Source organism: Numida meleagris, chromosome 11 (assembly GCF_002078875.1).
Source record: "Numida meleagris isolate 19003 breed g44 Domestic line chromosome 11, NumMel1.0, whole genome shotgun sequence".
Classification (NCBI taxonomy): Eukaryota; Metazoa; Chordata; class Aves; order Galliformes; family Numididae; genus Numida; species Numida meleagris.
In genome coordinates, this window is record NC_034419.1 from 1,599,951 (window position 1) to 1,616,778 (window position 16,828).

The following is a 16,828-nucleotide window of genomic DNA, read 5'->3' on the forward strand; positions in this document are numbered from 1 at the left end:
GACCAGCAGCTTTTCCTAACATCGGTGTTGCTGTTGCTTTATTAGTGGTTAGGAGCTCTGACAGAGCTGCTTTGCCTAAGCTGCACGGTGTGAAACGTCCCTCTTCCCAAACCCAACGCTGTCTGTGCGAGCGAGGCGCTGCCCGCTCTTTGTGCCATCCTGTGTGACGTGGGTGCCTTTAGCGATGCTTTCAGAAGTTGCTTAGGAACTCAACTCGATTTTTTGTGTGGGTGGCTCTGAGAAACATTACGGTTTGGGTTATTCACTTGTACTGTCTGTATAAGCAACTTACTGCCGGACAGTCTTGGGGCTCTCACAGAATCACAGAATCTCAGGGGTTGGAAGGCACCTCTAGAGATCAGAGTCCAACCCCCTGCCAAAGCAGTTCCCTACAATAGGTGGCACAGGTCTTGAACATCTCCATAGAAGGAGACTCTACCACCTCTCTGGGCAGCTTGTTCCAGTGCTCCATCAGCCTGACCACAAAGAAGCTCTTCCACATGTTAGTATGGAACTTCCTATGTACAAGTTTTAGGCCATTGCTCCTTGTCCTATTGCTGCACACCACTGAGAAGAGCCTGGCCTCATCCATCTGCCTCCCAGCTCCCTTTAGATATTTATAAACACGAATCAGATCCCCGATCTCCCTAGGACACTGTGGAGACTGCAGTGCTTAACTCCCTGCTTTTGCTGATGGTGATGTGCTGAAAACCCCATATGTGACTGAGAGGTACCAAGGTGGTCACCCCAAGTACATGGGGGAGTTCTGCCAGTTCTAGTGGTTGTTCACATCATGAGTGTAGAATGCCTAAATCAGAGCCATGCAGCATCTCCTATCTCAAGCTGTGTAATCTCAGCTGAAAAGTCAGCTTCCCATCTTCATCTGTGACTTACCAGAAGTGCTCCGAGCGCACTTGCATTAAGGATGACTTTGTCGTCACAAGCCGCCGCCCGGTTGGGTTTTCTGTTTGCTTTTTCTTTCATGAAACAGGGTCAGCATGATTCCTGCTCGCCTCTGTGAAGAGGGAAACTTGTGAAACGGCGTGTCCCCTTCGCTCATGTCACACCCAGCAGCCTCTTGCTTTCAGTGAGGGCAGCAGCGGGCAGCTGGCTGTGGGTGGTTGGGCTGCGGGTTTCTGCTCTGTCACTGCCAGTGCGGTGTGAGATTCCAGGCAGCCCGGCGAGCGCGGTTTCGCTCTCTGCCACCGCTCAGGGCTGCCATCAGAAGGGGAGCGCTGGCAGTGCTCGCACCGCTTTCCATAGCACAAACTGGGAGCGCTCGTCTGGCTGCGGGACTCCAGGAATGAGCGCGCACAGAGGCTCCGTGTAGCTGCTCCTGCCCATGCACAGGGTGCCGGCCGCTGGGCGCCTCGCTCTGCCTCCTGCCCTCAGGTCTGGAGCTGCCAACTCCTCTCCAGGTAAATCCTCTCCCTTTCCTACCGCCTGCTCTGCAGGGCTCGTCTGCAAGGTGCTGGGCTTTGGAAACCGCTTCTCAGTGATAGAGACCGTGTCGTGGGTACGGCCCAGGATTCGGGCTGCCCGGCACCAGGCAGGAGGTGCAGGGCCAATTCCTGGAGCTGCGTGTGCAGGTGTGTTTTGTGGGTGCCCGTGGCCAGACTGACTGTGTCGGTAACTGCAGGCGAGCAAGGCTTGATGCCATCTCAAATAAGAGAGGACTGTGACTTTTATTTTGTTTCGGTAGCCACTGATTTCTCTTGATCCTCTTATTTCCCCTTCAGATACTGTTTTCTCCACTGCTTGTATTTCTTTTTGGTGATCGTGTCTGGACAAGGACTCTAAGAGACAGGAGAGCCCTTCTGTGCACATCCAGGACTCAGTATAAATTCTCTAGGGCAGAATCTTTACACGTTCCCAATGTGTAGTGGTCGGGTGTCTGCAGGTTGCACAGCAGCATTAAATATCGCCAGTGTAGCCTGATAATTTTGGAGGTTCATCTGAGGCCTTGGGCTTAGCCTCAAGACCTGGGATCCTGACGTTGGTGCACGTTCCTTGGATGGAGACGTGAGCTGGGCCCTGTGTGCTAACGTGCCCAGCGTGGGGCTGGTGAGAGCTACTGCAGGCTCAGGGCACGGAGCGGTGGGCGGCCCTGCCCTGCACTCAGTGCTGCTCGGCGCCTGCAGCAGGAGCTCCAGCTTGGCCCCACCACGAGCACGTCCTGGTGCTCAGCAGCACGGGGCTGCCTGGCAGCCCGCAGGGACTCCTGTGCCTGCTGGTCTGAATGGGGCTGTGGTGCGGCAGCGACTTTACGTAGGGCCTGACTTGTTCCACAGGCAGAGGCAATGTCTTCCTTTTCTGATGAAAGAACGGATTGTTTTAGGCTAGCTACTGCAGAGCCGTGGTGGTACTTCCGTGATCAGTGGTGGTATGGATTAGGGCGAGCAAGGTGCTTCTCAGGGTATCTCAAGTATCTGGACAGAGAAATGGGTTGGCAGGCACTGCATCGAGCTTGGGTCCTTTCACAAAGGCCCCTTGTGCTGAAGATGGATACTGAGGATATGGGAAATGGGGAACAGAGACTGTTCGTGTCCACATCATTGCCTGAAACTGTCACCAACAGCCCTTCTCCCCAGAAGCTGTGCATGCGTCCGGCTCTGTCTCGTAGTGGATAGGAACTCTCAGACTAAGGACCTGGCCCAGCTGGCTGCACCTGCCCCCTCCCGCCCCGCTCAGGTTCTTCTCTTCAGCCTCAGCACATCGAGCGGTTGGGAGCTACGCACCATTTTGTGGATGGGGAACTGAAACGCATGAAGGCGCTTTCATTCGGGTTATGCAGAGTTCTGTTATGAAGTCGGAAATGTGACTGCAGGCAGAAATACGCAAGTTCCCGCTCGTGCCTTGAGCTGGTCTCTAGCAGTGATGTGAAGCATGGAAACCCGAACGGTTCCTCTGTCTGTTGTCCTCTGTAAGCTTAAATGCTTTGTCTCCCGAGCTGGCTGTTCTATCGGTCGGGATCTGCTGGAGGTTGGCTTGCTAATTGAACTGGGTTGAAAGTTCTTCACATTAGCACACACAGACACTGATTTGTTTAATTTTTTTTCCTCTTGCTGAATGTTCTTCAGCCCGTGCTTCTCAGATAGCTGAGTTCAGGCTGTCCCCAGAGACAACACCTGTAAGAATCGTGTCATATTCACAAGTGTTGAGCTCACATTGGAAAAATCGTGAATGACAATCAACGCGCTCGGGAGAAATTATCCTCTGTGCAGAACCAGGAAGGTTTTCTTGTTCAGCCTCACAAGATGGAGGAGGTCTGACCCATGTGTTAAAATAAATCTGGTAGAGTGGGCTCCAAATGGGGGAGAGAAATACTGCTGCTGAAGGGCTGTGGTGCAAGAATAAATGACGTTAAATTGGCCTTGAGAGCGTTAAGACCAAAGAAGACGTAGACCAGCCGCACAAAGCTGTGAGGGAAAACACCTAGAGAGGTTATTTATGTGTGTGATGTGATTTACGAGGCTGTGACTGTTACCTCCTTTTGCCACAGGCTTGATTTAGTGGCCCAGAACTTCCTCATTTCCACAGAAAAATCGTCCCGATAAGGGTGCCTGCCGGAGGGCCGCTGCCACCGCTCTTCCCCGGGGAGGTGCTGCAGCGTGCTGCCCTGCTTCTCAGCTACAGGACTCCATGGGGCACCGGGACAAGCTGCAGGACTTCTTGCTCCAGGCGAGCTCTGGAAAGATGTGAGCATTTGATTTCTCGGAAGGTGAAAGTGATTTCTTATAACACGAGTGCAGATTGTTCCTGCGACGTCACTGGGATGGAAGGTTTCTCTCTGCCCTCCTTTCTTAATCCCCTCCTGTAGATGCCTTTTCTCTTCCTCTGTCTGGGCCAGGGCTCAGGCCACATCTTCCCTCCTCTTGCACTACGGGGACCGAGAGGGACCCTGTTCATGTCAGTGAAGCCCGCTGGCTTTGTTTTGTCACACGTGACAGCAGTGGGAGTTGTGCTTTGCAGGTATTTTTTCCTATCATTTCAGAGACAGCAGCAGTTCTAAGGCTATAATGAGGGCTCTCTCATAATCATAATCATAACTCCCATTACACTTGGTGAAAGGCTTTGTGTTTTGTACATGGGCACTGCAGATAGATCTGCCGGCAGCGCTTGCTGTGTATCCCAGGATGAGGCACGGTGCTAAACCCCCAGCACTCCATGTCATGCTGCATTTCTCCCAGAGACACTGCACAACATTTAGCCTCCCCAGGGAAACAACAGGGACAGGTTCTGCTGTGTGATTTGCCTCTCCAAGTCAGCACCTGGTTCCCAAGGCTCACTCTGAACTCTGTGGAAAGGGAAAAGTCCCTTGGGAACAGCACTCAGTACCATGTATTGGTCTCCAGCTGCATCACCATCAGGAGGAGCTTTCCTGCCCTGAGAGCTCAGGTGTGGGAGAAAAACTGCCTTCCTACAGCTCATCTGTAAGGCGGATGGGAAGCGCTAGGCCATGCAGCTCCGCTGGGAGTGCGTCAGGGACACGAGATGCTTTGCTTCGGGTGAGGGCTCCACAGCACAACGAGGGCCTAACTACTGCCAGAAATGCACAGTTGCCCATCTGTGTCGTTTTCAGAATGCGTGCATGGCTGAGAGAAAGGCCACCTGGGGCCCACAGTCCTGGGGTGGGTTTTGTAGATCTTGTGGCCCTCCTGGATGATGTGCAGGAGGGAAGGCTGGCTGCTCCCCAGCAGTGAGCACAGCAACCCTAGAAAGCATCCTTGGATTTTGGTGTGCAGTGAGAGCCGGTATTGATTTGTTTTTCTCTTTGTATGAATGGGAAGCTATTGTTACAAAGCCTGAAGTAGAATCGCAGTGTCTGCTTTTGCTTTGTACCCTCCCCTCTGTTGAGTCATGTAAGCCCTACAAAGGCTCAGAGGAGTGATGCTGGTATAGTTCTGCTTGTGTTTTCCTTTCTGACCAGGCTTTGAGAAGCGCGTGCCTTTGGTGGGTGATGGGAAGGATGCACAAAGACACAGCTGTCTCCCAGCAGCCTGTGTGCTTGCGTGCCCTCCTGGCTGCTGAGAGCCCGCCAGGTGTGTGAGAGGCATTGCAGAGCGTGCCAGTCTGGCAAGATTTAGAAAATGATCATCACACAAGAAGTGGCTTTCTTTGCATCTGGGGAAAAATGACTTCTGTACGCAGTGGTTGCTCCCACTTGATTATTGTCACGTAAGACCTTGATTTAATGCAGGTTTCAGTCACAGCAAGCTCACGAGAGAGGCTGTGTCAATAAGAGCAATGGCTGTACTGCCTGTCACGACTGCACACCGCGTTTCTCAGGAATAGAGGAATAGAGGAATAGAGAGCTGGAAGCTCTCCTGTTGCCTCTGCCAGAGCTGGTGTCAGGTTCTGCGTGTCCCGTGTGACGTGACCAAGCAGACAGCACAGAAGAACAAATAACAAAAATGCTTAACTGTGCTGTGCTGATAGGAGGGCAGACTTCTATCACCCAGGTATAGGTACATGCGTTATCTTTGACAACGCCCACCATACCCCATCATTCATCCCTTCCCTTACACTTTGGTGATAGCTGGATAAATGGGGGGAAAAATGCACATATATTTCTCAAGGATCTGTTTATGTTTCCTGCATAACTTTTCCGCGTTAACGTTACAGCCTGAATCCAAAGAGACACCAACCTGCTTTCCAGTGACTGCCATCTGAGGCAGAAGCCATGTTGCCATAGCACCTCACCTCCTGGCAGGGATCTGGCCCACACTTACCTGCTCTGGCAACACCCGCTGCCTTTCTGCAGGCACTGGGGCAGCCTGGGGCTCGCCAGGCATCAGGCACCCCACGTGCCAGCACGGGGCCAGTGGAGGCACAGTTCTGAGCAGCAAATGCCAGCAAAGAAAAGAGTATCTGGACCAGAGGGCAGAATATTTGCTGTCATCTCAATTAAGGCCCTCTTGTTGTTGTAACATGAACATCTGATCAATCTACAAAGCCCTAGTAATGGTTTGTAGAAGCACAGCTTCTCTCTGAAAGAGGCTGCCAACGTGTTTCATGTTTATCTCTCAGGGACTTGGTGGCAAGCGTGTGTGCCTTGCAAGTACAAAGGCATGGTTTTTTCCTAACTGTCTGCCCTCCAGATGCAGCATGAACCCAGAGCTGAGCTCTGTCTTTCTATCAGCCTCTGATCAGAGGTTCTGATAGAGGCATTTAGAGTGCAGCAGCACCTGCGAGGGGCCCCAGCAGTGCATGCAGAAGACTGCCGGGGAGTTCACTAGGTAGCTGGGAACTGGAGCTGAGCTCAGCTCATGCTCTTCAGCATCGCTTTGAAAACAGCCACACTGTTCTGCATGGTGCTGCAGTGCCCTTCTGGCCGCACTGCTGTTATCACCTCAGGTAGAGCCTGCTGGAGAGACCGAGCACTCAGCACTCGAGGCAAAAACCTGACAGAGCTACTTAGGGATGCTGGTGTTACCTCTCACTGTTAAAGGGAGAAAGGAGAAACCACACAGGTGGAGCAAACAGCTGTAGAAGAGGAGTAGAAGAGCTTCTAAAGGCAAGTCAGACTGGACATGCAACCTCTAGGTGAGAGGAGAAGGCAAGGGTTTTGTACAGGACGTATTTATATCTCTGTTCTCCTTAGCAAGCAAGGATGCTGCTTTCCCAACAACACAGTTACCAGCTATCTATTTTGTGGTGAGGGCTACAGAGCAAAGAGGATTCATCCAGCACTGCCAGCTCCTTCCTCCTCTTGTGCAAGGAGGACGAGGTCTGGAGGAGGCCACGTGCCTTGTCCAAGCCGACCAACACGCTGGCAGCTGTACTCACCTTGCTGGCTGGGGTTTGCGTCACGTGCAAGGAAGAGAAATGACCCCATATCCCATGCTGTCCCAGCTGAGCTTCTGGTCAGGGTCCTTTCCCTCCCACGCCTGCTCTGGGTGTGAGGCTGTGAAGGCCTGCACGCAGCCTGCCGCCTTCCTGGCAGCAACGCCAGAGGAGAAACCTCAAGAAACAAGGAGAGTCACTGGTTTCCTGTGTACTCTCAGCAGTTTATGATCTTGGTTACTTCTGGGAGCAAAGAAGTCAGGTCAAGGCTCGTTCCAACCAAAGCAGGCACTAAGGGCAGCGCGGGGACTGGCGATCCTGCTAACACAGAACTTGTGTAAGACCAACTAGTACTCAGGATCCAAGCAAAATCCAGGCCTGGGTGACTAGCAGGTAGTGAGCCTTGTGCAGCACCAGAGGCTCGGTGCTGTGCAATGGGTCAGCTCATCGCTCCTGTGGTCCAGACAGTGCCTATTCAACCAGTGTCTGGAAACAAACTCTTGAGAGGCAACACCATAGCCAAATTCACTGCTTTGAGAGTTTGTACCCTAATGCATTCTGGTATAAGGCGCTCTTTGCTGTGGTATCTGATAATGCAGGAGCTCTAACTGAAGCTTTACCCTTGACTGCAGTGGTTATAGCTCCCCACTGTAGCTCTACCCCCCACCTGCTTCCTCCCCAGACCAAGGAAGGCTACAAGGAGCGGACTTCAGGGCGCTGAAGACATCTTCCTTGTTGGCCTGGATAAATCTGGCTAGCGAGGGAGAAAGGTAGATGCGGACAACAACATGTTCACTCACCTGTAGCAATCACCTCCTTTATCTAAAAATCCCAGAAAGCTGAGGAATGGGCTGTGTAAGAGAACGGCCCATTAACATTTATATGGCACCGTTATGCTTCCAAATGTCTGCTGAGTCCCAGGCTCTCCCAGCTGATAAAAACAATAGCAAGCTGTCACACCTGATTTTCTCTCATTATTTCCAGCCCTGCAGGTAGAGGAGAATCTGTAACAAGACTGGGAAGGAAAGAGGAGACAAGTTCTCTTTACCATTCCATGGGAAAATAAGCTGGTGGATTATCATCTGGAAACTGTGTGAAGTGCCAAGATGAACGATGAGAGGCTGGAGAACCCTGGTCCCTCCCCACTGACTGAAGGTCTGAAGAGAAAGAGAGGAAGACCAAAGAAGCAGCTGCAGGTGGGCGCATATCATCCAAAGAGCCTGCCTGAGGTGCCCAAGCATTAGTCTGGTAGGATCTGCAGGCAGCAAAGGGCAAGAGAAACCAAGGTTTTGTGTGGTAAATATTAAAGCTATTCAGGAAAGCGGCAGCACGTGTGCCCTGGGGTATCAGCCGCTGGCTTCAGAGGCGCTCCGGTGTCCATGTGGAAAGCTGCTCAGGCCAGGGAGCGGAATGGGAGGAGCTGCTCAGGTCTCTGCTGCAGTCTGGAGACCTTTGGGTATCACAGCCCTCTGCCTCCGCACCAGTAGTTGGATGGAAGGCAACTCACGGCCCTGGTCCAGGTGCTATGGTCGGGGTCCTGGCGACTCATCCATTTTCCCAAGCCAAAATGTAAAAAGGATTCAGGGCATTGCTGCCCATATTCTCATGTGTTCCAGCATCAGGAAAAGCAGAGGCAACCAACTAAGTTTTTCAGGAGTAACCTTGCTGAATTTTCTCTGTTTATCACAGGAGGAAGCTGTGGGACCACTGCCAGAGAAAAAGCCACGAGGAAGGCCAAAAGGAAGCAAGAAAGTGAGCAGTGTAACTGGACAAATGGTAACAGTGAATGGCTTGTGTGCTTTACGAAAGGGAGGGGAGATGCTGGCTGTACAAGAGGGACAAGCGGGGAGGTTTCTCTTAGCTCAGAGATGGACAGGGAAAGGCTGCCCCTATTTCTGTTCACTTTAGCTGCCGCCGTTGGACCAGCCAGTTACTGTGGTCTTTGTCCTAACACCCCCAGCCCTCCTGTGCTGCCGCTGCCTGCTCAGCAGTTCCTGCTGGTGTTTGTGCATCGCCACGTAGTAACAGCCAGCGCTGTCCGACGGGCGCTTCCTCCCCAGCTGTCCTCCACCCCCAGCTTTCGCTCCTTCTGCTGCTTGTCCTGCAAGAACTTTATGCAGAGTTCACTTCAGCCGGGTTAAGTGTATTCGTGGCAGTGCCCAGCAGATGTGAGAGCTGAAAGTATAGCTAGTTTCCTATTGTTTTCAATGTAGGTAGAACCTCCTGCTGGGAAGAGGCCCCGAGGAAGGCCCCGCAAGTGGGTGAGTGCCGTGCTCGGTCCTTCTCCTCTCGTCCAGGTGCGGAGCTTTGGGCGGTAGCGGGAGGTTCCGCTGTGTTTGTGCTTCTCAGTCTCTCTGCAGCAACACGCAGCTGAGCTGGCCTGGTGGCACAACACGTGTGGGAAGCTCTGAGGGCCCTTCCAGTGCCTCAGCCCCAAGGCTCAGCTCCCATAGCAGCCTGGGAGAGCTGCTGTGCTTCACTCGGGACGTGTCAGTCCTCCACAGCGCTTTCCCAGGCTGGGGGGCTGGGGCACAGATTCCATTCTCTGGCAGAGGGGCTGTCGTCCCAGGAGTCCTGAAACACTGGGGAGGTTGCTCAGCATGTCCGTTCATTTCAAAACAAGACACTTAGAATTAAGCAAAAAAGAGAAAACTGGTGAACAACAAAACGGTGAATGCTGCCAGCAGGAGGCTCTTCTCTGCAGCCAACAAAAGATTAGTGAGAATCGGTTGCTGGAAGATGAAGGCTTAAAAAAAAAAAAAAAGCCACATTTTTAATCAATAAGGATATTCAGTCCCGCGAACAATTAATGGCCTGGTATCTATCTTTGTGTGTGATTTAAAAACCAAAACAAAACACAAACAAAGCCACACAAATCCCACAGACTGTTCCATTTATTGCACAGTTGTTACCACAAAGAATTGCAGACCGAAGCCAAGCTGTGCACTCGCTGCAGCAATCCAGAGTGTGCAGTCAGAAGCCATGCCTCTTGCTCCCCAGGTTGCATGGATTAAAGGTATCGCTATGAAAATAAATGGAGGGGTGTTCCCTGAAGGCTTTGTGGTCTGAAGTCTTGTCCTGCACGAGAGGTTTGTCACTGCTTTGTGGAAGTTCACTGGCAGTGCACTCGCCAGAGTCCGAGCAGTCTCCAGCACACCAGAAGTTATAAATTGCTTTGCAGCAGAATTTCAGACACCTGAGGCAAAACACGGGGATTTCAGGGAGCACAAAAGCTGACCATTAGGGGTTACTTTGAATTGCAACTCACCTTTAAGGAACTATCTAGGAGAGGAGTGTTAGCACTAAAAAGAAGCACTGGTGAGAGCAGAGCACTGGGCAGGATGCGCTCACCATGTAAAAGCTGGGCAGGGACTGGCACCCGGATGGCTGTGTGCAGGCCAGCAGTCCAGGGCTGGTTTTGGTCATTCCCAGGGACCAGCAAAAGTCAAGGCTTTGCATGTCGCTTGGGAGCAGCCTGGGTATGAATGAATTTGAGACTGGGTAAGAGTGAGATCCATCTGCAGATGCAATTTGACCTGGCTGCGTGCTGGAGGGGAGGCAGAAACTGGGAGGAGAGAGGAAGGAGGCCTCAGCTGAAACAGCACTGAGCCCTAGAGGAAAGAGCCTGGCCACCAGGAGAAGGCAGAGTGGGGCTATGCGCAGGAACACAGAGGGCTCTGAATTTCCAAGGAATTCAGGGTAGAATAACTTGATTTATTTCTTGAACTGGTGAAGCCCAGAGGTAGCCCCCTGTCTTGGACAGTGGTACAAACCCAGTGTCCTGTGTGGGTAGCCGTGAACTCCAGTGGGTACGAGCAAAGGCAGAGGCCAAAGGACTCCGGAGGAGCTGGCAGGGAGTTTCTGCCATTCTTCATCCAGTCTGAAATAGGCAAGTTTGCCTTCAGGAGTGCAGCAGCACCATTCTGCTCCCAGACTGGTGGGGGAAAGAGCAGGCAGCGAAGCTCTGTGGGAGGAATAAATTCAGTCTCCGCTTCTGCTGTCGCTGTGATGCAGGCTGAACTACGGCAGGGAGGCCGTGGCGGTGGAGCTCTGTTACTGCAGAGTTCTGGTAAGCAAAGAAGTGAAGTACACGCTCCATCAGTCTGGGGAAGCTGTGCAGGACGTGTCTGAGACGGGTTTCGGAGCCTGTTTGTAAGACACCTGCTGGTGGAGCCGTCTGGTGGTTCGGCTGGCGGCGGTGGTGAGGGGCTGTGTGTGTTCCTCTGCTCCTTTTCCTCTTTAGAACCGTGGGGTACTCAGGTTGGAAGGCTCCCCCGAGGTCCATCAGTGCCAACCCCTGCTCAGAGCAGCTCTCACAGAGCAGTGCTCGGGGGGTGTCCGGCCTGCGAGCTTCCATAGCGTGCTGAAGGCCTCCCTGGCACCTGACATCTCTGATGGGTAGCGGTGTGGACAGGCAGCACCGCCAGCCGTTCTCTGCTGTTACAGGTGGCAGTGGCTGCCATTCTGGGCTTAGGAGGGGCTGAATTCATGGAGCTGTGTGCCAGAGCTGTAACTTGAGGCGTTGCTATACACAAAGACACGCAGGGCAATCTGTCTGGAAAATCTTCGTAGCGATTTACCGAAGATGAAGCTTTTTCCGCACCGACTCTTTTGTTGTAACGCTTCAGAACGTTTTGCTCTCGCTTTGATTAATGAAGCATTGCGACGCCTCGGTTTAAAATTCGTTTAACACCTGAAGAGGTTTTTTAGGGGGGAGGGGAACCAATGCAGAAGAAGTGGAGCAGACCTTTGGTTTTGAATTTTCAGAGGACAAAATGCTTTGCTTTTCAGGACAGGAGACTATCCTGAAATACAAGTGGTGTTCACAAGGCTGAAAATCCAGTTCTCCACACTGGGGAAGTTTTTCAAGGTCTCATGTCAGACAGGCAGTGACTCAGGCACCATTCAGAGCCTGCTGTGCTTGTATGAGGGCACCACATGCACCACTGCACGCTCCCGTGTGCGCTAGGCTATGGGAAGGGCTGGCAGGTGGGCACACTTCCAGCACTGCACAGCCTGCTGTAAATAGCATTAATTAAAAGCACCGTGCTTTGCATCTACGTTGTGCATTTGCAGTTTTGTCTCCTGGTACTGACGCCACACAGGTGTTTTCATTCCGGTGTATCTCCTCACAGCCTCAGCTGGTGATGCAAGAAAGAGCATCTCGGGAAGGCAGTCCTCGGGGAAGTGGTGACTTGGATGCGAACTCGGCGCCTGCCGCACAAGGTTAGAAATTAGACAGCCGGAATCCCCCAGGGCTGAGCGTGGAACCACGCTCCTTGCAAACCACGCGCGTGGCCCCACAGCTGCAGCACCGGCTGCAACCCTTCTGCAAATCCTACCAACAGAGGAGTGTTTGGAAGGGCTCCAGAAACACGGGAGGGAAACGCATTTCTTCCATCTGATTTGGTGGTGACTACTTGAGCAGAAGGGGAGGCAGAAAGCAGGGGATGGGAAGAGTCTCTATATTTATCTTAATAAGAAGTCATTTATCTGCGGTGATGGCTGCTGTCGCAGTACGGCTGAGTGAAATTGTCAGGCTGTGTTAAGATAGCGGGCTCTCCTTTTCTACGTGAAGGTCTTACCTACCTAAAACTGTGAAGAGCCCTCAGCATTTGGGGTGTGCTGCAGTTGCAGATTTGTGCCAGCCTGTTCCTGGTAGTCGTGCTCTCTCCTTCCGGGCCGCACTCTGCAGCAGCACCATGGGAGATGCTCGTGCATCAGCAGCACAGCAGTGATGGCACTGGCATGTTTCTATGCGGGGCTGGGAGTTGCATAAGCTGCTCTGAGATGAGGTGACAGATAACTGTGTCACTGTCATGGGAACACACAGATGCACCATCCAGAGCGTCGGTTGCACTGCAGTCGTGGGAAAGTGCAAACTCAATCCAGCCTGTACGACTAAGGGCTGCCCCAAGCTATGGGCCAGCAAAACCTGCACGCAGCTGAGCCCTACCTCCAGCGAGCATCACAGGAGGTGATTCATTACATGCTTTCCCCTGAGTGGGAGGTGGCAGAGAGCCAGCAGCCCAGGAGAGACAGATGTTGCCTTGCTTTGCCATGTGGTCAGCACAGCTGCTCTCTGTCCCGCTGCCGTTAGGCTGCAGCACACCGTGTGAGAAGCGGCCCAACCGACAGCAGGCGGCCAAACCACCCCCGGGTTCTTAGAAAGTCCCTGGAAATGCCACATGATAAAACTCTGGAGCAGTTGGCCTCAGCTGCTCGGTTCGGCTTCCTCTGGGGCTCCCACTCCCGTATCGCTTCCTGCCACCGAGCTGTGTGCTGACAGCAGCGGGGCCATGGGCTGCGGGCAGTGAGCTCACCCCCAGCCCCACTGCGCTTCTGACAGTGCTCGAGCATCACCCAAACCCACAGCCCGTGTGAGTGCTCCTTCTCCCTGCGGTCTGAGCGGGCCTGAGGGCAGCAGCATGAGCTGCTTTCCTCCTGTTGCACTGAAGTAGGACCAGATGTGATGGAGCAGCACCTCCGTGGCCCCTGTGGGTCTGGGCTTAACTTGCTTATCACTGCTCCTGTGCTACTCATGCTGCCCTGAGATCTGCTCCCAGGAGCCTGCAGCATGATCTAGCTGTTGTGGGGTTGATAGGTTTGCTTTTTCCTTTCAGGTGAGGGGCTTTGAGCTCCCTTCCGTGCTGTGGGGGGGCACAGAAGAGCTGTGTGCCTGCTGGTCCTGCAGGCTGGTCCTGCACAGCTCTCACTGGGAAAGGCATTTGTCCCGACTTCATGTCTGCACCATTAAAAAGAACTCCCGAAATAAACAATGATGACCACCCTGCCTTTCAGTCAGGCCTTTCTGGGGAGAATAAAGAAGCAGGAAGAGCTGAGCGAGAAATGTGCAAGACTTACAAGCCTGCCCTGGAGCAGCAAAGAGGAGAGAGCTTCTTTAGAGCTAGCCTTCTATTTGTCCCATGGCCTTTGCAGCTGGGTATGCAGCTCTGTGATTTTCCCATGTGTGTTTGCATAGCAGAAGCCAGGGAGCTCCACACAGACTGTAGCTCGGAGGCTCTCAATACCCTCACACAGAGGCACGCTGCCAGGGCGGCCGTTCACGTCGGGCTTCAGCCTGGAGCCAACACAGCAGCACAGGAACGCTGCTGAGAAGTTCTTTGAGTGCTTGGGAACAGATCCTCGCCTTCTTTCAGCCTCACTCTGACTCTGCAGTAGGGCATTTAGGCAGAGCTCTCTAACCCTCTGTCTCCCATCGTCTTTCCCTTTAGGCATCGCTGGAAAAGACGGATTCAAGCCCAGCAAAGCTACGGCTGTTCAGAGGGCTCTGAGCAGCATCGCCGCCGCAGCTCAGTAGTGTGCCGCCTGCTCACGCCTTGCTGAAGCCAGAGGACAGGAAAGCAAGCAGCATTCTTACTGCCGTATTTCAGATTGCTCTTTGTGATGAGTTTGGCCAGGCTTTCTCTCCTGTTGTCTGCTGGCTTACCCCGATTAGTCCCAGCAGGGACGTAAGGGACAAAACAGCAAATGCCTTCTCAGGGAGATGCCTTTCTCAGTCTGTAGTAGATTTTTTGAGGATATTAATCTTTTTTAACAGTACTTCAGTAACATAGTGCCTTGTGCTGCCACAGGTAGTGATAGTTCAATAGGGAGATATATAGTGTTGACTCAGTTATACAGATTCAGGAGAGGAAACCTACCTGCATAGCTCACCATTGGACTTGCATCCTACCACCTCTGGTACATGATGGAGTGGTCCCAGGAATTAAATTTTGTTCATTTGCTCATAGGGACTGCATGTGAAAGACAGAGTCCTTCCCTCACTATGCCGCAAAGGAGAAAAAAAAAACACCCAAAAACCAACGTGATGGCGTTTCCAGCTACCTACGGTTGTTGCTCCAGCGGTGACTTGGATGCTCAGAGGAAAGCTCACACCCCAGCACCTCGGGGATTGACTCTGAAATGTTTCTCCTGGTGTTCATCAGCTCAGGGCCGCCTCCCATACCTCACTGTTGCCTCGTGGCACAACACCTGAATTTAACAGCAATTTTCAGTGAACGGTGTTTACAAAGCTTAGTCACAGCCACTGGATCTCACCCCTTCCAAGGAGTGCCTGTAAAGAACCAAAGCGACTCAAAGGCTGCTGCTTCGCAGAGCTTCAGGATGCAACTTCAATTCCTGTTGCACCTGCACGCAGAATGTGCTCTGTGGGGTCCTCTAGTGTTGCCGATGTGCAAATAAAGGCTGGCTGATACCGGGCAGACAGCAGCAGCTAGCTGCTCCCACATCGGGAGAGCCAGCAGCACACGTGTGTCCGCTCGTGCTTCCAGTGTCAGAGTGGATCTTGCTACGTTTTGAGGAATGAGGATATTTCCGTTATCCCCTTGCAAACAGTGAAATCCCGACGGTATTTTCCATCTGGTGGATGCTCTGCCTGCCCATTAAAGGGATAAATTGGGTGCTTCAATTATCTTTGACAGGATGTAAAATTGGCTAGCTTTACAGTGTTAAATATTTAAACAGAACATAATTGGCTTTAAATTTATGGCAGCTCACAGCAGAAACCCATGAAATGGCAGTATGTATTGAGCTCATTTATTATCCTTTCATCAGGTCTGTTTCCTTAGCAGGTATGTATTTAACACAGGAAAATGTCTGCAGGCTTAAGAGTTAAGACGAAGGGCTGACTGGGGAAAGAGAATAGAAAAAAAACACATTTTTTCCCCTCCTGGTCACTTTGCCCAGTCTGCCCCGCTCAGCAGTGATGGGGGCCTGGCCCAGGTGACTCCGTGTTCTCAGGTTTGCCCTTACAGTAGTTTCTTGTGTATGGAGTTCGGTGGTCTGAGCAGAAAACCACATCATGTAAATCTTTGTGCCTCCTCTGCCCCATGCCAGGGAAATCAAGGATCAAATGGATCCCATGCAGTGACCTAAACCCGCAGCATGAGGCATGCTGCTGGGTGTGGAAGCCTGACCACCTCCTGCTGCCTGCTCAAATCCAGCTGGGACACCACGTGTGCAAGTCTGTCCCTGCAGACTGCTCCTCTGAGTTCAGGTTAGGGAGCTGCTCTTCCTCAGCAGACACAAGTTCATCTGCAGTTCACATCAGCATTCAAAGGGCACTCCAGTCATCAAGATACTTTACCAGTTTCTTTGCCTGACTGGTAATTAAATTGGCAGATATAGTATTTTTCTTTCAAGACTGTACTGTACTGTGTACTACCCGAGAGCAATAGCTGCTACCACGTGGGACTGGAATCTCAGCTTCTCCTGAATGGATTTGGGATGGCATCTGGACGACTCGAGCTTCTCCTATGACACCAGTCAAACCTTTCTTAGCTGGTGACGTGGTGCAGGATGGAAACTGCCTCAGCCTGGTAGTAAATGCACTCGGTTTGGGTCAGTAGCATTCCTTTGGGAATTTAAGTACTCCTCTTGGAAAAAAAAAATTAGCATTTGCTACCTCTCAATTGGGAAACCACAGGAGAAAACAGGTGTCTCTGAAAATGTAGCTGCTTTAGAGCAAGCAGAATTCCGTGCTGTTTTGGGCTACTCTGCGTGTAGTTGAAATCCCAATCTGTAACTTCAGCTTCCACTTTGATGCAGAGACTGGCAATGAAAGTCAACACCTATTAAGGCAGGCAGAATTCCAGCCATCTTCAGAGAGATAGGGTCTCACCCTGGATTTTCTTATTTGAAATGACAAACACTTTCTTTCTGCCATAGCTAGTTACATTTTCAGTGTAGCCAAATCCTACCTCTAAGCAAACGCCTTTCCAGTGTTTCTAAGCTTGGACAGTTTGGGTCTGAATCATAAACAGGTCACTGCAGTTGGATTAAAACAGTGCAGGTGACAGAGGTTTGTTATCTAGGAAAGTTTTAAGATTCTCATAAATTGGATGTAGGCATAAAAAGAGTTGGCAATTTGCAAATGAACCTCAGAGTTTATTTTTAATAAAGGTATAAAACTTTTAGCACCTCAGGCATCTTGCTCTGCCTCTTCCATGTTTAACAACCTCAGCACACGCTCCCATCACTAGGCACACTTGAGTTTCTTTATGTGAACCAGAGTGCTGAG

At 51.9% G+C, this 16,828-nt stretch overlaps 1 protein-coding gene across 4 annotated transcripts; it reads left to right on the plus strand.

Annotated features, from left to right (window-relative positions):
* On the plus strand, positions 942-16,732 carry LOC110404778 (high mobility group protein HMGI-C-like). 4 transcript variants are annotated; one of them, XM_021409456.1, is made up of 6 exons: positions 942-1,418; positions 7,771-7,982; positions 8,476-8,538; positions 9,000-9,083; positions 11,922-12,012; positions 14,022-16,732. In XM_021409456.1, the coding sequence occupies exons 2-6, from the start codon at positions 7,893-7,895 to the stop codon at positions 14,105-14,107; spliced, it is 414 nt and encodes a 137-aa protein (XP_021265131.1). In that variant the 5' UTR covers positions 942-1,418; positions 7,771-7,892; the 3' UTR covers positions 14,108-16,732. The 4 variants fall into 4 exon arrangements, with proteins under 4 accessions (XP_021265131.1, XP_021265130.1, XP_021265133.1 ...); XM_021409455.1 differs by having other exon boundaries at positions 945-1,418; positions 8,476-8,562; XM_021409458.1 differs by having other exon boundaries at positions 948-1,418; positions 9,000-9,047.

Coding starts and splice junctions, on each gene's coding strand:
- LOC110404778 (XM_021409455.1), top strand. CDS start 7,893: ATGAACGATGAGAGGCTGGAGAACCCTGGTCCCTCCCCACTGACTGAA. Junction 8,563..8,999: donor GCAGTGTAACTGGACAAATG/GTAACAGTGAAT, acceptor TTTTCAATGTAG/GTAGAACCTCCTGCTGGGAA. Junction 12,013..14,021: donor CTCGGCGCCTGCCGCACAAG/GTTAGAAATTAG, acceptor CTTTCCCTTTAG/GCATCGCTGGAAAAGACGGA.